The sequence below is a fragment of the Lepidochelys kempii genome, chromosome 3, assembly GCF_965140285.1.
Source record: "Lepidochelys kempii isolate rLepKem1 chromosome 3, rLepKem1.hap1, whole genome shotgun sequence".
NCBI classification, from domain to species: domain Eukaryota; kingdom Metazoa; phylum Chordata; order Testudines; family Cheloniidae; genus Lepidochelys; species Lepidochelys kempii.
Window position 1 is genome coordinate 209,761,418 of NC_136382.1, and position 22,592 is coordinate 209,784,009.

At 50.4% G+C, this 22,592-nt stretch overlaps 1 protein-coding gene across 1 annotated transcript in view; it reads right to left on the reverse strand.

The window, feature by feature from the left end:
• The window catches only part of MERTK (MER proto-oncogene, tyrosine kinase), a 64,303-nt gene that overhangs the window by 35,430 nt on the left and 6,281 nt on the right, over window positions 1-22,592 (reverse strand). The window contains exons 2-6 of the mRNA XM_073339908.1: window positions 16,903-17,344; window positions 14,325-14,425; window positions 13,835-14,008; window positions 3,504-3,590; window positions 363-478 (exon numbers count right to left, since the gene is read on the reverse strand). Of these exons, the coding sequence (XP_073196009.1) occupies window positions 363-478; window positions 3,504-3,590; window positions 13,835-14,008; window positions 14,325-14,425; window positions 16,903-17,344 (920 nt within the window). The remainder of the gene's footprint in view (window positions 1-362; window positions 479-3,503; window positions 3,591-13,834; window positions 14,009-14,324; window positions 14,426-16,902; window positions 17,345-22,592) is intronic.

Sequence of the window (22,592 nt, forward strand, 5' to 3'; positions counted from 1 at the left end):
GAGACCCCAGACCACCAGCCCAGCAAGAGACCAGCAACGTGCTGAAAGCACACGGCCTGCAAGCTGCTCCGCACAGACACAACCAATATCTTTTGGCTGGTCCGGCAGTGCCTCCCCACCCGCAGAGGGAACAGCAGCCTGTGTTCTTATTTCTCGAATACAGAGACGGCCCGAATATCCTCTCTCTTCCACCAGCGTGGACCAAGTGATTTACCCGAGCGTCAATGGGGCTCCCCCAGCTTCTGCTGGTGCATGCGCGAGGAGAGACAGGCCCAGCATGGCTGACTAGCTGCCTGCAGCCTCCCTGCAAGCACCATGCCGCAGCAAACACAAGCGGCTCGAACCACAACGCCAAGGCTTACCTGGAGGCGGCAGCCGTGCAGAGGCGAATAGCCGTCGAAGCCTGGCACCCAGGACACCACCAGGCTGTGCGCTGTTCTATTCAGGACATGCACGTCAGTCGGTGCGGCTGGAGTTCCTACATGAGAAAGCCAGGCCTGGTCAGCACTAATGTGTGTGAACACAATGCAGGCTGCCAGCCGGCTGCGGTGCAAAAACACGCATGTGCAAGCTCTGGAGGAGAAACACCTGAACACTGAACTCAGTGCTGTGGAGGGGGCGAAGCCTCCCCAAGAGAAATAAGCTGGTCCGTCCCAGGGCTGCTGTCTGGGGCCAGGGGAAGCAGCACCACCGTGGAAGGCATATTCAAGCAGTGGCCTGACATAGAGAGGTAGGGAGCAATGGCACGTGGGGGTCCCCGGGGCTGCCCCCCGGGGCTGGGAGCTTGCCTGGAAGGCTCGTGCCATTCGAACCTGCAGATCGGGAACTTCCAGTGTGCACCAGCAGCCTCTCCACGGAGTAACTGCTGTGCTGCAGGTGAGCGTGCGTTAGAAACCACCCCGTGCTGTGCGTGGCCGTCCCATGCAGACTAGTCCTAGGGCCACGCTCCTCTCCGCAGCACGGTCGTGAGCTCGGGTGCGCTCGGACCCCGCCGGGCCGTGAGGAGCAGCGTGTGCTCAGCACGAGAGTCTCCAATGGGCGGCACTGATTTCACACGCCATGCTCTGTCCCTTCGCCCCAGAGAGCTGCTCTCCCTGGCCAAGGATCACCTGCCCCTGGCCACTGCCCACTCTGAACGGCAGGAACCCAGCTGGGTTGAGCCGAGCGCCAGTCAGAACCCCGGGCAGACAGCTATCAGCAGAGCAGTGGCCGCAGCCCTGTGAGCCCAAGTCAGGAGTCTGGCTGCCGTGCGCTGGGCAGACGTACCCTCTGTGAGGGTCAGAACTGTGTCTCCTTTCACGAGCCCGGCGCTCAGAAGTGGGTGACAGGATGGTCTTACGGGGCAGGGGAGAGGGGGCAGGGGTGCCAAAGGGGTTAACGGAAGGCTCTCTCAGAGAAGGGGGACACAGTGCTGTGTGTGAAGGCCAGGAGAAAGCTGCCTGCTGAGGGAGCTTGGAGGGCGATGCAGCTAGACCGCGGACTGCCTCCCTGAGCCCATCCCAGCTGCCCAGGAGATGCTACAGGACAGGTCAGAGGCAAAGCTCAGGACTCACCATTATGTTTATGTAACAATACATAGCATCAGTTTATTGCTGTCTCCAGGTGCCTCCCCTGTGCCTACGGTGAGCAGCGGACTGGGACCAGCACCTGCTCATTCTTTAAATGTCCCTTGAGGGGCCAGGTTACCCAAAGGAAGAAACGAGGTCTCTGACTCTCCATGCGGGATACCTGATCCCTGCACTCTCCCCTTCCCTGGCCTCCGGGACAGCTGCTGCTGCTGAGCCCTGTTCCCCCCAGCCTGGGTGTTGCTGCCATCTGGGCCCTGGATGTGGCACCCTGAGGTGCTGGGACTGGGGGAAATGACTTCCCAGAGCCTTCAGCACCATCCCTCGCTGGGATGGAGGAGCACAGGGAGCCGAACACCAAATGGGTGAGTTAGTCAGGTGCCCCCTTTACAGCCCTAATGTATGGGGCAGACTGTTAAAAATACAGGCCACCCGGGCACTCTTCTTTGAGGTACACGGCTAGGCAGCCGAGCCCGATCGTGTGTGTGTGGGGCCAGCAGCACCAAGAGCTCAGCCAGGCTGCTGGCAAAGCCCTAAGGGAGTGACTGTGGCTGTTCACAGCCTTGTGGGTCGGATCAGGGCGGCTACTCTAAACACGCCGGCGGGGACGAGAGAAACCGAGAGAGGCTGGGGGTGGGAGCGGGGACTCGTTCAGGAGCACCGGACACAAACTCCATGTGGAAACCAGAACGCAACAGACCGTCTTCACCTTTCCTGGAGCTGTCTGCACCCACTCTGCGCCCGTGAGCTGAAAGCAGCGCTCTGCCTCGGCTGGGAGCGCGTGGGCTCAGGGAAAACACGCCCTTGGCCGCCGGGCGACTCCCGCTCGGGAATTCCTGGAATTCCCGGCACTTCCCATGGAAACACTGAGGCTGGCTCGGACCATGAAGGAAGGAAGGGAGGGAATGGCACAGCCTTTCTGAAACTCCCCTCAGTTTCACAGCTCTGCTTTCACGCGAACTCTCGGGTGCTTCCTCCCTCAGTCACAGCCCTGCTGACGCCCAGCTTTCCAGCTAGCAGAATCCTGGCAGGGGACCCTCGGGCTGAACTGGCATCCGCCTTGTGGCCATACTCCTCAGGGGGTTTTGTTGTTGCAGTGGCCAGCAAGGGAGCGGAAGGCAGCCTGCTCTGCTGTGGAGGGGAGAGAGACAGACCAAAGCACAGAAATGCTGTGCCTCCATCCAACTCTCCAGTCCCTTAGGATCTCTGGGGCTTCTCCAAGAATCTTAGAGCACCTGTGGGTTTGGTGCGTCTTGTCCTCTGGGCTAGGGGCAATACCTGCTCTCCCCAACAATACAAGCTGCAGGAATCTCTGCGTGGCCTGGGTGAGCTCTGAGACCAGGCTTTGGAGCATAGCTTCCAGTGCAATAACTAGAGCTGGGCAGGAAACAGTTCTCCTGTCCGGCAAGAATTTTCTGAGATTTTTGAAAATATTTTCCGACCCCGAATTGGGATGAAAACTTGAAGTCTTGAAACTGTTCACCACCCAAAAATGCAAAAATATCAGATTGGGTCAAGTGAAACACTAAGATCATTTCTAAAGGATTCTTTCTACGCTGACATTTTTTTGTTTGCAGAGTTTTTTTTTTAAAAACGAAAAATCTAATTTTAAATTTTAAGACATAGTGTCATTTTGACCTGAACAACCACACTTTGTTTTGTAAAATGTCAAAATGGGACATTGGATGATTCTGAAACTTTGTTTTTCAAGGTTTTTCCAAAACAGATTGAAACTGACCCTTTCCGCGTACAGTCTTGGTTTTGATGAATCGGCATCTTCTACTGCAAAATTTGTTGTCCAAAAATTCCCGACCAGCTTTAGCAATAACCTCATTCCATGGTCTCACTGCCATGCGGGCTCAGGTAGGAGCCACACACAGTCTACTAGGCAGAGACCTTGGCAGAAGTAGTGAGACAGATTTCATGTTCATCACTTACCTTTTATATTGATTTTCACTTCATTCGATGCAGTTAGTCCTTTCCTATTGTGAGCTTCACAGCTGAACACTGCAGTTTCGCTAAGACCTGCAGTCGGATAAAATAAACAGATTTAAAGATTTTATTAAAGCTAATGTTAAAAAAAAATTATATAATACATAGATTGGAAAAGAGTGTCTGTACATCTGGGTATAGTGCTAAGATTATCCACAAACACAAAGTTAGTTTTTTAAAAGTCATACGATACATAGAGTACACTATAACAGGACAATGGCCAGGCGGTGGTGAATGTTAGCAGGACAAAGGGAAGTCCTTTCACCACCCTGCATTTCTTTCAAGCTCATTTAATTTCATTCGCCACACAAAGATACTAATTCCCAGGTGTTCAGCTAGCTATGAACCATGCCTGATCATCAACACTCCTTCACACATGAGGAAGAGAATTTAAGGGGAGAGTTTGCAGTTTCTGTGAAATGCTCAGGGAGATTAGAGAGGCTATTAAAATTAAAAAATTAATAATAATAATGGGGAATTTCTATTATCCCCATATTGACTGCGTACATGTCACCTCAGGAAGAGATGCAGAGATAAAGTTTCTTGAGACCTTAAATGACTGCTTCTTGGAGCAGCTGGTCCTGGAACCCACAAGAGGAGAGGCAATTCTTGATTTAGTCCTAAGTGGAGCACAGGATCTGGTCCAAGAGGTGAATATAGCTGGACCGCTTGGTAATAGTGACCACAATATAATTAAATTTAATATCCCTGTGGCAGGAAAACCACCACAGCGGCACAACACGGTAGCATTTAATTTCAGAAAGGGGAACTACACAGAAATGAGGAGGTTAAACAAACAGAAATTAAAGGGTACGGCGCCAAAAGTGAAATCTCTGCAAGCTGCGTGGAAACTTTTTAAAGACTCCATAATAAAGGCTCAACTTAAATACCCCAAATTAAAAAACATAGTAAGAGAACCAAAAAAGAGCCACCGTGGCTAAACAACAAAGTAAAAGAAGCAGTGAGAGGCAAAAAAGTGGAAGTTAAACCCTAGTGAGGAAAATAGAAAGGAGCATAAACACTGGCAAATGAAGTGTAAAAATACAATTTGGAAGGCCAAAAAAGAATTTGAGGAACAGTTAGCCAAAGACTCAAAAAGTAACAGCAAACATTTTTTTAAGTACATCAGAAGCAGGAATGTGACGCCAATTTTTAAAAAAGGGCTCCAGAGGTGATCCTGGCAATTACAGGCCTGTAATCCTGACTTCAGTACCAGGCAAACTGGTTGAAACCACAGTAAAGAAGAAAATTGTCAGACAAATAGATGAACGTAATTTGTTGGTGGAAGAAGTCAACATGGTTTTTGCAAAAGGAAATCATGTCTCACCAACCTACTAGAATTCTTTGAGGGGGTCAACAAGCATGTGGACCAAGGGGATCCAGTGGATATAGTGTACTTAGATTTTCAGAAAGCCTTTGACAAGGTCCCTCACCAAAGGCTCTTACGCAAAGTAAGCTGCCATGGGATAAGAGGGAAGGTGCTCTCATGGATTGGTAACTGGTTGAAAGATAGGAAACAAAGGGTAGGTATAAATGGTAAGTTTTCAGAATGGAGAGAGGTAAACAGTGGTGTCCCCCAGGGGTCTGTTCTGGGACCATTCCTATTCAACATGTTCATAAATGATCTGGGAAAAGGGGTAAATAGTGAGATGGCAAAATTTGCAGATGATATAAAATTACTAAAGATAGTTAAAACCCAGGCAAACTGCAAAGAGCTACAAAAGGATCTCTCAAAACTGGGTGACTGGGCAACAAAATGGCAGATTAAATTCAAGGTTGATAACTGCAACATAGCACATTGGAAAGCATAATCCCAACTATACATATAAAATGATGGAGTCTAAATTAGTTGTTACCACTCAAGAAAGATCTTGGAGTCATTGTGGATAGTTCTCTGAAAACATCCACTCAATGTGCAGCGGCAGTCGAAAAAGTGAACAGAATGCTTGGAATAATTAAGAAAGGGATAGATAATAGAACAGAAAATATCATGTTGCCTCTCTATAAATCCACGGTACGCTCACACCTTGAATACTGTGTGCAGATGTGGTAACCGCATCTCAAAAAAAGATGTATTGGAATTGGAAAAGGTTCAGAAAGGGGCAACAGAGCAGCTTTCGTATGAGGAGAGATTAATAAGACTGGGACTCTTCATCTTGGAAAAGAGACGGCTAAGGGGAGATATGATTGAGATCTATAAAATCACGACTGGTGTAGAGAAAGTAGATAAGGAAGTGTTGTTTACCACTTCTCATAACAAAAGAACTAGGGGTCACCAAATGAAATTAATAGGCAGGAGGTTTAAAACAAATGAAAGGAAGTATTTCGTCACACAATGCACAGTCAACCTGTGAAACTCCTTGCCAGAGGATGTTGTGCAGGCCAAAACCATAACAGGGTTAAAAAAAGAACTAGATACATTCATGGAGGATAGGTCCATCAATGGCTATTAGCCAGGATGGGCAGGAACAGTGTCCCTAACCTCTGTTTGTCAGAAGCTGGGAATGGGTGACAGGGGATGGGTCACTTGATGATCACCTGTTCTGTTCATTCCCTCTGGGGCACCTGGCACTGGCCACTGTCGGAAGACAGGACACTGGGCTAGATGGACCTTTCGTCTGGTCCAGTATGGCCGTTCTTATGTTCTTTTATTTTTAAAAAGTTATTTTTTCCCCCATGAACATGAATAACCCATTTTTGCCCTAACCACTTCAAATTTGCCGTAGGCTGCATTTCTGCACATGCAGCCCAGGAAACAGGGGAGGAGAAAGGTGACACCCTGGTCCCAGTGAAGCCAGGCACCCAGATACTATCATGATGAGCGCGGTATAAAAACCTATGTAGAACTCCTGCTGACTTCAGTAGGGTCAGGATTTCACCCAAATACTTTAACTAAGAAGCAGAGAATGTAAGAGTGTGAAACCAAGGAGGAAGACCCACTTCTGTAGCCCACAGTAGCAGCTGTTGCCCCATTTGAGAAATGGAGAGGCAGAAAGAGGAAGAACCCATGAGAATAGCCTTTCATCCTTTGGTTTGTTTTTAAAGATTGCTCACGTCATCCAAGTGTGATAACAGCAGCGGAACCCCCCGGGGTCCAGATGTGACCCCCATCCGGATAACTGTGCCTCACCCAAAACCTCACTTCTTACCAACGGGAACGTGAGCCTTGTGCAGAAAGGAGCATCCTGGACCGCTGCAAGGGGACTGTGCGTTCTGGGGAATGTCGCAGGATGGACCTAACACCCCCCCTCCCCCCAGGACCTGCTGGTGCTGCCAGCTGCTGTGGCCACTGGGGTTGTGCTGCGTGAGGCTCACACTGCTCCCTCCTAAACATGCAGCAGAGGTGGCTGCCCTGGCAGTTTAAAGAGCCACTTGAAGAGCTCCCTTCTTTTGCATTTCCTAGGCACAAAGAGCAAGACACGTCCTACAATGACAAGAGCTGGCTAGCCCACCCCTCTGCCTGTTCTGTGGGCACAGGACCAAAGCCCCCCGAGTCCTGTGCAGCACCTGTTCCTAAAGGCAGGGGAACTTTGATGGTAATCTCCAGGCGGGACTTTTAGATCGGGTCCACCTCTGTCTGCCAGTACCCTCACTCCCAAAGAGGAACACCGTGGCTTAGATGCTCAGCTGGGGTGACGTGACGTAGTACACTGCAGTCAACAGGCTCTGCTGAGACGCACCAGCTGCGGTCTCGGCCCTGGGCTTTTATAGATGGACCTCAGTCTCTGGCCATCCTGGGAGTTTTTAGTCCCCTACTTGCCCTTAAGTCAGGCCAGGGAAGTTTAAATCTCATACAAATATTTTAGCGCTAGTTTGGAAGGGCCCAGAATTCCGGCCCTCTCCCTGCCAATGAAACCGCTCAACCTGCCCAGGTCCATGCTGGGGTCGACAGGGAAGGGATTTGAGAGACCCCTGCTGGGAAAGGATCTGGACTGAGGGGTCTGGTGCGCTCCAGCGGGGACAGACAATCTAAGGCTGACTGGCTTCTAGCTAAAACACTAGGATGAAGGCATTGCTTATGCTTTGTGTTGGCCTTTGCTGATCACAAAGGAATGTCGGCAGTGCCCTTATCTGAAAGGGCGGCTTACCCAGTGGGACAGAGGCCAGAATACCGGGCAGTGCTTCCAGAATCCAAGAGGAAAGGAAAAGTATGTACACAACATGTTGTGGGATCCTCTGGGTACCACAGCAGACTCAGAGTCTGGGTGTCCCCTTTCCCAGCCCACTTCCTCCTCGGCACGATCCTACACGCTGACGCCGGGGACACACTGTTCCTTGGCGTGCAGGACACAGAGACAGGCCACTGAGACCAGGGCTCTCCTAAGGAGTTTGGGGAGGGCGCCCAAACTTAAGTGCCTCACTTGAAGTAACCAGGGGGCAGCAATTCTTTAAGCCACCTCTGCCGGCGAGGGGAGGAGCCCAGCAGCCCCTCTGCAGCGGGGCAGAGCCGCCCACCTACACATTTTTTGCCAATGGACAATCTGTGTCTAAGGCAGCGATTTGGAGGCGCCGTGTCCCTGTCCACCGCAGGGTATTTGAGTGGGAGGGGTATATTTTCCTACTTACAGGGCCCCTGCTGCCCACTCCAAGGATGGGGTGGGAAGCTATAGCCCTTGCTGGTCAGTAGGAGAGCTGGGGAAAGGAATCTTCCCATCGCACTGCTGGTGCGTTCTGCTCTCAGACGGACTCCCGGGGCGGCAGCTGCCAACAAGCCCTATTGCAGGCCCAGCACTGCTACTGCCATGATCAATCACCTGCCCAGAGACGCGCACCGGAGGTAGGGAAAATGGTCTCTCGGTCCAGAGGCTGCTGCAGCATTGAAACACAAGCGCTTGTTATGGGTCAAATCCTGACCCTTTAAAGTGAATGGACGCTTTGCCATCAGCTTGGCCCTTTGTAAGTAGACGATTGTGTAGTGGGCTAATAAATCAGACCTAACATGTTGTGAATTATTCATATTCAGAGCCTAGACTACTGCAGAAGGGCCAATGGGTTCCAAAGCTAAAGGGTACAGTAAGGAACATAAGCACATAAGAGCGGCCTTACTGGGTCAGACCAATGGTCCATCCAGCCCCGTATCCTGTCTTCTGACAGTGGCCAGTGCCAAGTGCCCCAGAGGGAATGAACAGAACAGGGCAATTAGCACGTGATCTATCCCCTGTTGCCCTTTCCCAGAGTCTGGCAAACAGTGAAACAAACCAGTGAGTTGTTAGAACTTGGTTCACTTTACATCTTCCGGAGCGCTGGCTCATCTTCCAAGCTGCCCAAATCCACAGATCGCCCCTTTTCCAACCTCTCTGTATTATTTATCACTATTATCCCTTATTCCCGCCACACCCCAATATACGTTCCACACATTGAATCCATTCAGTAAACAAGGGCTCATTCAGTTTCCGCTCCCATCAGACTAGGAGGCAGAATGTAAAATAAAAACGAGCAATGCTCAAAAGGACATTTTGATGATGGATATCAAGATTTCATCCACACTTGGATCCCCTTTACGATTATACAAGCAAGAAATGATTGTAGGAGTATTACTCTCATTAGATATACATCATATTACAACATCATTAACTAGCGTGTAGTTACAGAACTGTTCTAACTTTTGATAAGACTAATTACCACCAATTCTAGCACTGTGCCTGGTATCTCCAGAGGGAAGAGCTTGAGAAGTCTGAAATGAAACATGTTGCAGGTTTCTGAGGAATTCCTAGTTTCCATTCAGATTTTCATAATGCTTCTCAGCATCCGACTGCTTCTCTTAAAGTTAAATATCTGAGGTGGAAATGTGGAGTTTCCTCACTCCCAATAATTACAGGGTGGTTACCATGGAGTTAATGTACCAGGATTCTAAAAGACAGACAGGAATTCGGCAGGAGACCAATTGGGCAAAGCTGAGTAAAGCAGACATGAAGGACACCTTTTGGTTATATGAATTAATGGTAATGACAGCTATCAGTAATTAGAACTGGGCTGTAACTACAGTATAGCTACTCTTTAATTATCCTAGAAGTATTATAAAGTATGTAGGAGAGAGAGAGCCTGGAGCACTGGGCTTGGTGCAAGATTCAAGGCCTGAACCAGAGGCCATGAACCAAAATCAGGCCATGGATTAAAGCAGATGTTTACAAGCGCGCCGTCTGATATGCGCCCTTGGCAAAAGTATTGCCAGCGTGGCTAAAACACAGGTACTTCTAAGAAGCAACAGATACTGGGTGTACGTGAGAACACACTCCAGAAGATTAGCTCAGGGTCATCCTGAGCTAACACCAGATAAGAGGATGTTTTGCCCAAGACACTTGGAGCATAATACAAAGGGAGGCAACAAGCAGGTGTCCTGGAACATGTGAGGTGGCATGGAAGATGTTTGTCTCAGTCTGTAAAGACTGGGGTACCTCACCTTAACCCTTTGTGTGGCCAAGGGGGCATCAGAAAGTCCTGCTGCAGACTGGGCTGAGTCCTTGCCACAGCGTACTCGTGTTTTAGCATACCTGTAGCCATGGAGCCAGGGCAATAAACCTGGCCGAGTGCCTTTGTCACTGAACTATGCCAGTGGTTGTTCTTTCTGGTAGTGCTGTCGAGGTCTGCTGAACCAACTGTTTGCACAGAGCTGGGAGAGCGCACGGAGAGAGCACGCATGCACCTAAATGACAACAAAGTATGCCCACCTCCTACTGAAATTAATGACAGGTCCGACTAGCTCTAATAGTGCTCCCAAGCCTTTTGCACAGTGGTGTTTGTCAAAACTAACTGCCTTCACTTCCTAGCCACTGACTTTTACTAATGGGACTTAACCATTTGCAATCGGCTTTTTGCATGTTTTTGCAAGTTTCGTTTCCAACGTTCTCTCCTGGGGATATATTTTTCAGCTGATGCGATGTTATGGACGAGTCCTTATTCACGCTCCTGTTCTCACAGTGATAAGAAACGCTTGGCACAATAACCCAGAATTGTTTAATGGGGAGCAGGGGTTATTCACGGGCTTCCTTCCTTCCTTTTACATATCTCTGAAGTTTTCCCGTTTTCAATTAAAAATCCCATAAAAACAAGGCAATCCTTGTATTTCAGTCCTATCTGCCTGGCAGAGCTGGGATTTCCCAGCGTTCTTTCCAATGGTTTCAAAACGCTTTTGGAAAGAGGATTTATTTTTACCTTCTAATTTTCTAGGCCATAATCACGGGGGTCAGGGTCTTACACTGAATCCTTTGCTCAACCGAACAGCCCTTGCTCATGCAAGTTGTCCCTTTGACGCCAATAGGGCGACTTGTGCAAGAAAAACTGCTCCAACCATCCGACCTAGAGTTTGCTAAACAGACAGAAAATGCAGAAGGGATGAGTCAGATCTTCCAGCTTTCGCTGCCTTTTAAAATCTCGCTCTGGAACCCAAAACATGCCAGCTATAGCATACCACATGTACAGCTGGAAGTGAATCAAGCAAATTCCCCTCTTTGATCTTTTATGGCAAAATCCTCCTGGATTTTACATCACAGTGGGAATAAGGTCTGTTGCAGAGAGTGCGTGTCTCTCTCCCTTACTCATCCTGGTTTGCCAGGCCTCATTCCCCTCCCTACCCTCCATGCACATCCAAAGCTCTTCTACATCCCCATCTGTTCTCCCTCCTGGGGTCCCCTGGCAGCAGCAACAGAGCGTAACCAGGTGCGATCTCAGCAACACTCACACCAGGGTCACGCCAGGCTGTAGGCCAGAGTGAAACTCAGCAGGCACCTCTCGGGAAACCACGTGCTAACGCTCAACCCCACGGAGCGATGAGTCTGGGGAGAAAGCTAAAACCAGGGGGGACGACCAAGGGCCCTGATCCTTGGCTCCAGCCTAGGAGTGCTCGGTGCAATTCAGAGGAGTTGCAGTCCCATAGCTGCTCTGACCTACATTTGCGGCCAGTGGCCTCAGGGGAAAATCCAGCCCAGGAGCCCCAGGGATCCTGCACTTACTATAACCCTCTCAGATCACTCAATACACGGATGGACTGAATGCACCTCATCCAGCTCCCACGTGTGCCCCCCGAGAGCCCACCTCCCGCCCAGCCCTGCCTGTTCTCACGGACGCTCACAGCAGGAGTCCCGAGGATCCAGCCCTTAGAGGAAAGGAAATACACGCAATGACCCAGCCATGGAGAGGACCCAGCTACAATGCAGTAAATGCCGCTTTCACTTCCTCATTTCACTTCATTTCCTCCCGCCCCAGCTCAGAGGCCTACACAGCAGTTTTACAGCCCCGTGAGCCTGAGTCAGCTGACACGGCCCAGCTGCGGGGGGAGGGGGGGCAGTGTTAATTGGCATGTAGACACACCCTAAGGGGACTGCTGCATGGGCTGGCAGGGGACCCGACCCTCAGAAGCACCATAGCAAAGCTAGAGCCACCTGCTGACTTCCCTTGCAATTCTGGGCTCTCTGCACCAAGACGTGCATCTTCTTATCAGAAACAGCCTCCTCCATAGACTTGGTGCTCGCAGTTCCCTGGGGCTGCTGGCTGGAAAGGTCTGTTTCTAGGTGCGGGGAAGGGAGTTTGATTGCAAACTTCCTCGTCAGAAGAAATTTCCAACCCTAAACTGAAACCGGCTCGAAGCCCCAAAACCAGCCCTTTAGCTTCACGTGACCAAAGCCGATCTGTATCTCCCAGTGGGGAGACATAGCCTCTGCCCCCCTTTGGGAGCTACTTGGGGTATGACGAGTGTCCCCGTCCATTCCACTTCGCAAGCCTCAGCTCCGCGGCTCCGTGTTCCTGCCTGACTCAGGAACGGGGATCGAGTCTGCTGACCCACGCAGGTCCCTGGGCCCGCAGCAAGCTGCACTGTCAGACAAGCCTGAGCAATGACTTTGTTTTCACCCTCACCATACTGAGCCTGGAGGGGAAGGCAAAGCAGGGACTTTCACCTCAGGAACAATCAGTTCAGCTGAGTTAGGGCTCACTTCACACCCTCTCCATGCGCTCACTCCAAGCGTAAAGCATTGTGCTGCCATGCAAGAGGCCCAGTTCACAGGGATGTGCAAAATCCTGTTACCTCCCAAATAATTCATGGTCCAGCTCATTCGAGTCAGAGAGTTAGCTGAGCTGAAGTGGTTTCACTGTTCAAATTTGGGAGGAGATCCCTAACAAGTGCTGTAATATACCTGCGCTCACAACCCCCCCATACTAAACCATGCCGTGCTCCGAGGTTAAAGCCAGTTCAGGTCACTGGGCTAACCAGGACTCCTCGGGCCTTATCCCACGGTTCTTTGTGCTGAGCTGCTCTCGTGTGAGAACGGTGGGAAAACTCGTCTGTTCTTCTGGGCACATGGGGGGTCGGGGGAGAAGGTGTTGTAGGCGGGCACTGGAGGACTACCAGCACTGGAAGAGTTTAGCCTGTGTCCTTGCTGCCAAGCGGGCGGGTTACCAGCCTCACAGAGGCTCTAGCCTATAGCCCCAGACAGGCCAGAGAGCCCAGGTTGAAAACAGCATCACACTCAGCCAGTGTGTGTGGATGGGTCAGGGGTTGGAGAGACACCCCAGAAAGAGCCTGGGTTAACTCTGCAATGAAGACATACCCTTATGGGCAGCACGCACCCAGACAAACCCTCCACAGCCAGCTAAGGCTCCTCATTTAACACACCATGTTCCTCACTTTCACTGATGGGTTCTAGAGCCAGGTCCCACGCACTCCAATGGGCAGAGTAACACAATGTACGCCCCACATTCCCCACCACCACCGTGTAACAAAGCATGAACCCTGACCTCAGCGGCATCACCTCACCGGTCTGCTAGACAGCCCTGCACCAGGGAAGGGTATGACGCGGGAAGAGCCCTCGATTTATAGACTTCGAGGCCAGCCGGGATCAGCACAGCCTTGACCGCCAGAGGCCCGCAAACAATCACTGCAGCATCAGCCCCTGGTGGGGGTCACAGTTCAGGTTCTGCATTCTAAGGTGGTACGGAGGAATGGGGCGTGGCACGATCCCCGTTAGGCCAACGTGTCCGTCAGGGCAGGGTTTGACTCTTTGTCTATCAGTGCAAGGATGTAACCGTCAATTCGACACGGGAGTGAGCCCTGCAGCGAGAGGAGATCACGTCTATTGCAGAGCAGGATGGCTGAAGGCAAGGGCCACCGTGTTCCTGGCTGCTTCTGCGTGCCAGCCATTAGCCAGGCGCAGCCAGCCAACCGCCCGGCAGTGAGTTCAGTCGGCGAATGCCAGCCAGCCAAGCCGGGCAGCCGTGGAGCTTACCACGCTCCTGTTGCGGCAACGGCCCCCCGTGCGCTGAAACTGCCCCCGGGCGACACTCACCTGGCAGAGTCAGGACCGAGGGGGAAATGTACGGCTGGTCATTCACCCTGCTGCTGTTCCAAAACCAGTAAATCTGCACGGGCTCCGGGGGCCCCACGGCCTGGCATGTGAGGTTGAACGGTCTGTTCCTGGTAACGTTCAGCCTCTGGGGCTGCCAAAGGAAGTGGGGGAGCCCTACGCAGAAAGACAAGGAGACGGGCACCTTAAAAACACTTGCAACAATAATACTACTAGTCAATAAGGTCCAGGCCTGCCAGCATCGCTGCCAGGGCAACGGTGGCTCTCAGCACAGGCATTGTGTGCCCTGGCACCTGCCTCCCACACTGGGTAGCCCAGCCTGCTCCACCATCTCCTGCTCCTGGACTGCTCATTCCCACTCCCGTCCAACTCCCGCTCCCCACTGCCCAGCCCCGTGCACAACCCCTGCCACGAGCTCTCCTGCCAGTGCGCTGGCATTGTTACTAAATGCCTCTTTCAGGCCCCGTCTTACCTTCCATCTGGACAAAGATGGGGTCTGACTCAATTTCCTCATTGTGGATTTTCAGTTTGCAGCTGTAGGACCCATTATCAGAGCGCTGAGCATTGGTTATGCTGTCAGGGGAGAGGAAAGGATTCACCTCGAGACTTATCACAGCAACAGCTTCCGTGCACTGGCACCAAAGACGAGAAATGCTGGAACACTTTTACGCTGGATCTCAGGAGGTATTACCCACAAAAATGGCATTAAAAGAATGTTACGGTTGCAAAGTCAAGCACTCAAAAGATGCAACCTTCTTGTGTATATGCATTATGATACAGTCTTTGACTGGACTCAAAGACTTTAAGGCCAGAAGGGCCGGTCATGATCATCCAGTCTGACCTCCTGCACATTGCAAGCCACCGACCCTCACCCACCCACTCCTGTAACAGACCCCTAACCTTTGGCTGAGTTCTGAAGTCCTCAAATCATGATTTAAAGACTTCAAGTTACAGAGAATCCACCATTTACACTAGTTTAAACCTGGAAACGACCTGTGTCCCATACTGTGGAAGAAGGCGAAACACCCACTCAGGGGAAAATTCCTTCCTGATCCCAAACATGGTGATCAGTTAGACCCTGAGCATGTGGGCAAGACCCACCATAATTACTGGATCACCTGCTTTTTCCCCAGAAGACCCTGCTTCATTCAGTCCACAGGGTGGCTGGTGCTCACTTACTGAGCAGCTGCCGAATAGATTGTTTTATCCTCAGGATTTAATGTGTGGGTCTGTGGTTGCCACTATTCAAACCCTGCTCTGAAAACAGAATTATTAACGTCCTTCTAGGCTTCTCTATGGTGCGCATCGGCACGCTGCCATCGTTAAGTGCTTCACACATTTCTTAACGTTTATTTTCTCACGGCACTATTATCCCCACAGGACAGGAGGGGAACTGATGCACAGACAGGTTACAGTCACAAGTGCCCACTAATTCTGGGAGCACAATTTGAGACACCCAGGACCTGATTTTGCAGAGGGCTTAGCATTATATACATTCCAAACCCAGCTCCCGGGGACTTCAGTCGTGCTCTGAAACCTCAGCACTTTTTACATCAGTCCCCAAGGTCTCAAGTCAGGCACCTGGTTAACGAGGAACACACACTTAGTGACCCCCCTGCACAAGAACCATGCAGCAGATTCCCCCCCGCCACCCTCCCAGCTCCTAGTCTCAGTCTCTCCCTATGGCATGGGGATGGAAAGGCCTAGGGATAACATTTTCCAAAGCACTTTAGGGGCATAACCTCATCCCCTCACAATGGGTACTCTTAGGTGACTTTAGGGGCTTTTGAAAGAGAAGAACCTGATGCATGCTGGGACGTTTGCTTTGAGAACAGCATATGTGTTTGTTTCAGGATTGTCTCACAGCTGTCCTGTTACAAACCACAATGGTGAAAAACACAGCTCTGGGGCCCTCTTGTAAATGACAGTCATGGACAAGCTGGGTTTTTCCATGGACTCAGAAGCTGTGTGGGAGGAGGAGTGCGGGAGGGGACAGTATCTGTGGGAGTCTATGTTTGGCTTAAAGAAAAGGAGTACTTGTGGCACCTTAGAGACTAACCCATTTATTTGAGCAGAAGCTTTCGTGAGCTAGATGCATCCAATGAAGTGGGCTGTAGCTCACGAAAGCTCATGCTCAAATAAATGGGTTAGTCTCTAAGGTGCCACAAGTCCTCCTTTTCTTTTTGCGAATACAGACTAACACGGCTGTTACTCTGAAACCTATGTTTGGCTTAGTGGATCTTCCTTTCCTTTTCCTCCCTACACTGTGGGTTTCATGCAGCCGATTCCTGCCTAGTGAAGGTTATGCCATGGTCCTGGGTGTGAGTCCTTGCTGAATGCCATCACCAGTGGATCTGACCCTAGGACAGAGAGGAGCTCTGTCCCATCTGAGAGCCAAACCTTGCCTCCTTGTCCAGCCGTCCTGACCACAGCAGGACTGAGGATCTGCCTTCTTTAAAAAAAAGCCATGACTGGGGGCTCAGATTACATCAATCCCAGCCCCTGCTTCATGCCGGACCATCTGGGAGCTCTATCTCCCACCCGCTCTGTTCCTTGGTCTGTCATGCAGGGGGGTGGGAGATCGGGGTCCTGGGTTTGCTTTGGGAAGCTGACTTAAAGCAAAGGGCATGTGGGTGAGCCTGTGTTTTCTGTCATCACCGGATTCCTATTTTCCATCAGGCAAGAAAGGGTTTAAACTAGCTTTTCAGGTCTGCAGTTTTACCTGCCTGACAAGTCAGGAAGGGTATGAATAGCCTGTGCTGTTATCAAAGACTGGAACAGCCAAACTTCCACCAGCCCCCGACTGTTACCCTAGCCACAGGGTTGGTTCACAAACACCTAACTGATCAGCAAACACCACAGCCCCCCAAGTAGAAATCTATCCCGGGCCTGACCCTGCTGGCGGAGCTCCAGGGGCACTCTTCGCAGTTGTTCTGCAGGGATCTGCGTGCAGAGATCTAAGCTACTGGGCTGGGCGAGAGTTTTTTAGCTGCATCTTGAACTGAAGATGGCACTTGGCAAACCACCTTTTAAACAGCTGGCTAGTTTACCTGAAGGTAGAGATCATAGTTATTTCGCCATCGTCCATGACCTGGTAATGTCGAGTGGACATGCGGCCAGGCTCCTGCGGCTCCTTCCCGTCTTTCCACAAGGAAATGACAGAAGAGTCTTGGTTGAATAAGAAATGAGGTACCTTAATTGAGCAGTTAAACGTGAAATCTTTATGCTCATTAATTACTACATGGCCTACTGTGGGATTGAATTTAATTAGCTGTAGAGAGTGGGCCGCAGAGGCTCCGTCCAAGAGAGATGCATTGGCCTGGTCAGGATATGGCTCCGTGGGGGGTGTTCGTGCTTCGGCTTTGGGGGTATCATGCATCGTGGTTAGAAGGGAGCGGGGGTGTCGAGGCGCAGCCGGCCAGTCCACCGACAATGCTTGCGTGGATGGCGACAGGTGGGACATCCTCCTCTCCTGCTTTCCCTCAGTGTTCTCTGCAAAATAAGACCCAGGTTTATGTCCCTGTTCATTGCCAGCAGCGAGCCCGCCGCGGTATTCGGCGTTCTGTGCATCTCAGCAGCCCCGAAGTCCCAACGCTTCTATTCTCCACGGCCTCACCCCGGGCACGGTGGACCCAGGCACACCCCATCCCCACAGTGGAGCAGACCCAATACTAGCAGGGCGTCTCCGCAGAGACCCCCAGTCTCTATGCAGCATGTGTTCATGAGCCAGACCCTCGGCTGGTGAAGCTCCACCAACTGGCCTGAAATACCATCCACGGCCACAGAGACCCCCTTCACCGATACTGCCGAGCCCAGCCCCTTGCTCAGGCAATGAGAGCACCGCAAGTTGGGGGGCGGGGGGGAAGGGGCACAGCTGTGTGAAGGGACCGGCCTCCATAAGTGATGGCTCCTCCCTTTGTGGATCTGTGGGTGCTCCTCCCCACGCAGCCCCTAGATCTGGTGGGGTGTAAGGCCTCACCCCCTGACAACTTGGTGCCCCCGAAGCCCTCCCCCAGGAGGGCGGCGCAAAGAGAGCGCTGTAAAGGCGAGGTTCAGCGTTCTCGCCCCCCGCCATACTCCCAGGTGTTTTCCACAGGGGGGATGTGTCTGGCCCAGATGTTATGGTCAGTCCTGTCCACACCCCGCTAGTGTCCCCAAATGTCTCCTTCACTGCGGAACAAAACCTGACCCAAAACAGTCCACGCACACCAAAAAGCCAAAGACAGCCACATGCACACGTGTCATCTAGACAACGAGTCATGTTCCTGACATCCGGACGGCCCTCTTCCCAGCACCCACCGACCGAGATGCTGCCATTAACATGAGGCTCCGCATCTCCTACGTACTGATTCCAACACACCCGCAATGAAGACAAAACTGGTATTTCCCTGGCCGTAGACATCACGCTGCACTCGATTGATCCTGGCTTTGCAGAACGCCATCCCACTAAAAAAAAGAAAAGGAGGACTTGTGGCACCTTAGAGACTAACCAATTTATTTGAGCATGAGCTTTCGTGAGCTACAGCTCACTTCATCGGATGCGTACTGTGGAAACTGCAGAAGACATGTCTTCTGCAGTTTCCACAGTACGCATCCGATGAAGTGAGCTACTGCAGAAGACGTCTTCTGCAGTTTCCACAGTACGCATCCGATGAAGTGAGCTGTAGCTCACGAAAGCTTATGCTCAAATAAATTGGTTAGTCTCTAAGGTGCCACAAGTACTCCTTTTCTTTTTGCGAATACAGACTAACACGGCTGTTACTCTGAAACATCCCATTAGAGTGCCTCAAAGCACTGCAGACATGAGCTATGCCCTGCCTGTCTCACAAGGCCTTTGTAACCACGCAGCACCATGGAAGTCAGTGGGGCTCGGTGCAGGAGTTTGCCCCAGGATGGATTCGAGCTCCTTGAGGCAGGGACCCCATCTCCTGGGTGTTTGTACAGGGCCCGACACAGCTGGGGTGTGATTCTGAGGGGGGCCTCTGGTGCCTCTGCCACAGAAATGTCAAATGATGGGGAAGCACGGACGGACTGAAGGTTGAACCTGCATGGTCCTGGGGTAGAGTGCTGGGCACTAAGTGGAAGATCAAAAAAGCCAGGAGTGGGAGAGAGAGGATCTGACCCCACAGTGCTGAGAGCACTGTTGTACAGCCCCCACGTCATGCCTGCCTCGTAGCAGAAGGAAGGTCTACGGGGAAACGTGTGCCCTGCTAGGATTTACACCCAGGTCTCCTCCACCCACACCCTGCCCCGCGCATGTTAGTGCTCGGCGCAGAGGATTATGCTATCACCAGAGCTGGGCTCCATCTTTTGGACGAAGAGGTTAGCCGCTCAAAAATGCAGCTTCAATTGACCCGAAACTTTCCACCAACTTGACCCGATTAGTTTCAGCTGGGAAAATGCTTTGCAGGGCCAGCTTCGGAAACCATGCCCATGGAGGGGGGTGGGGGTTAGCCCAGTAACATTAGGGCACTGGCTTAAGGTGCGGGAGATGCAGGTTTGAATCCCCACTCTGGAGCAGGGACTTGGCCTCAATTTTCTCTTTCCCAGGTGAGCATCCTAGTCACCAGGCGCTAGGTTGTTCTGGGATGGGTCAATCCCTCCAGCTGAAGCTGTTATACTTTGTATAGACACAAATATTCACTGGGCCAGAGAGAAAAAATGGCAGCCTGGTGATCGAGGCACTCACCTGGACGAGAGGGGATGTGATGCAAATCCCTCCTCTGAATGGAGAGGTCAGACTGGGTCTCCCAGGCACTGCCCTACCCAGCGGGCTAACGGGCAGAACCACGCACCCCTTTCTGTACAGGACTGGAATGAAATGTTCCTGAGGACCCAAAACAGACTTTTCCGATTTGCTGCCAAATTCCAAAAGTGTTCAGAACAGAACTGGAGATTTTTTCTGGTGTTTCAGTTTGCTGACCAAAACGGGAGAAAAAAATCATTTCTTCGCCCAGCTCTAGCCGTGACCGGATGGCAGGCTCAAGGACACAAGGACTCTCTGACGCCAGGTGGGAGAAATCGATTTCTGCCACTGAGCCACCCGGTCAGCTCAGGTGGGCTCTAGGAGCTCCAGTTTGGGAGCATTCAGGGATCTGAGTGTCCCCAGGCAGAAAGAATTCAGTACAGGGCGATTTCAGTGAAAGCCCCTAGGAAGAGAGCGAAACTCAGGAAAACATTTGGGCTGAGGTGAACGTTTTGCAGTTGCTAAGTTCACAATAAAGGCAAACCCCAGGAAGTAGAGAAGTTTGGACCAACGAGAGCGAGCGCACACTGTGCTAGCAATAGGGTGGGAATGCTACCTGATTACATATCCCTCGGGCTGACATGAACTTTGGTCCCTGCATAGCCTAGGCTCACCCTTGTGTGACAGCCTTGCACTTGCTGCTGCGAGTTGCCCAAGGACTTGCAGCATCGTAAACTCCATGACTTCTGCAGGGTGACGCCGCAGTTCTCTGGTAGAGCCACAGAGAGAACCACAACACTGAGGATGGACTTGCGGCTAAAGCCCATGAGTGGGAGTTGAGACCTGGGGTCTGTAAGTCCTTTGGCCTGTGTGCCTCAGTACCCTTATTTATCCCCTTTTATAAATCAGACCTCACACAAGTGGTTAATGATCACAAAGGGTTGAGAGATCTGTGGTTGGAAGGCACTTCGTCAGGGTTCTTCTGCTGAGCTACCCCTCGGCAGGGGTTAGAATCCTACAGGGGCTACAAATTCATTCCTGTTGACTTGTGGCGAGTTCAGCCTCTAAATCCCAGACGGGATATAAAGTGCAGTGGGGGGAGGGATCTAGGGTCTGGGACAGTGTAATGTTACCAGGAGAGATCCCAGGAATAGCCAAGCACAGGCAGAAATGTGTTTTGTTGGTGTTTGTTGGTATTGACTGTATTTGCTGGATTTTGTTCTGCTGGTATGCATTTCTTTGCTACAGAAGCCAAACCCCTAGCCGGGCATGGGGGAGCTGACAGGGTCCAGTGTTACCAGAGTGGTCAGTGCAGGGTGGGAACGCCAATCCCCCACTCACAGAAATATGGGAGCTCCCAGACCAAACAAACACACACTTCCCTTAACCTGGAGTTAACCTCGCGTGTGATGTTCACCATGTGCCTTCACCGACCAACCATGCTGCCCGCACATTCCAATCCCTATTTTGTAACCTCAGGGTAGGTCTGCACCCCAGTTAGACGCCAGCTGACTCGGGGTAAGGAGCTGTTTAATTGCAGTGCAGATGTTCAGGCTCGGCCTGGAGCCTGGGCTCTAGGACCCCGTGAGGAGGGAGGGTCCCAGAGCTTGAGTCCTGACAATTACAGGGCAATTAAACAGCCCCTCAGCCCAAGCCCCTGGGGGGTTGGGGGGGCGCTAACTGCAGTGTAATTGCAGCACAATTGACTGCTACTTAAAGCTGCCTTACCTGAGCTCCTTTTATGAGAAAAAAACTGAAGATTAGGATGAAGAATTGCCTGTAAACGCCTACTAAAATTCAGGGTGATTTCAAAAACCATTTTTAATTTTTTTTTAAAATAGGATTTTTTAAATTTCGTTTGTTATACTAAGTTTTTCTTTTTAAAAATAAACCTGTTTAACATACAGTCTAAATTTAATACAAAATATGTTAACACCTACATTTATAATCTCTTAAAACTTTTACAGAAATAATAAATATGGAAATCCATGAGCCTCTATCAAAAACTCTGAGTTAAAGGCTGCTTTTCCATATAAAGAAAGAACTGGGGGAGAAACATGGAACTTCTGAGGTCAAGCTTTATAAAAATAGCTCCGTAGGTCAATGTAAGTAAATTTAAGAGACTGTCTCATTTTTAAGAGACTTACAGGAGTAGGAATTTAAGTGCCAGTCACTTTCACTTAGGCGTATTTGAAAATTTGCTCAGGCTGACCTAAAATAATCAGCTTAATTCACTGACTACAGTAAATCCCTCTGTTTCTTTAAGAAATCATTTAGGTGTAAATACAAATCATGTTTTGATAGGAGAAGTTTATGTATCCAAAACATTTAAGGTCATTTTGTTTCATAAAAATAAATTGTATTTGCTGTTGTGTGTAATTCCAGTTACCATCCTAATGCAAACTAGATCCCGTTAAGTTGAGTTTGAACAGAGACTGGGAGCGACTGGGTCATTACACATAGTGAATCTATTTCCCTAAAAGAAAAGGAGGACTTGTGGCACCTTAGAGACTAACCAATTTATTTGAGCATGAGCTTTCGTGAGCTACAGCTCACTTCATGAAGTGAGCTGTAGCTCACGAAAGCTCATGCTCAAATAAATTGGTTAGTCTCTAAGGTGCCACAAGTCCTCCTTTTCTTTTTGCGAATACAGACTAACACGGCTGTTCCTCTGAAATCTATTTCCCTAAGCTAAGTATCCTCCCACCTTCTTATCAACTGTCTAAATGGGCCATCTTGACTATCACTACAAAACTTTTGTTCTCCTGCTGATAACAGAGCATCTTAATTAATTAGCCTCTTAGTCCACCTTTTCATGTTCTCTGTATGTGGGCGTATATATCTATCTTCTTACTATATGTTCCGTTCTATGCATCCGATGAAGTGAGCTGTAGCTCACGAAAGCTTATGCTCAAATAAATTTGTTAGTCTCTAAGGGGCCACAAGTTCTCCTGTTCTTCTTATTTAGTAAATAAGCAATCATTCACCTTTTTCTAACATACTAAAAATATACAATTAATAGGAATCTGAAGTTATTAAGCTATATAATTGCTT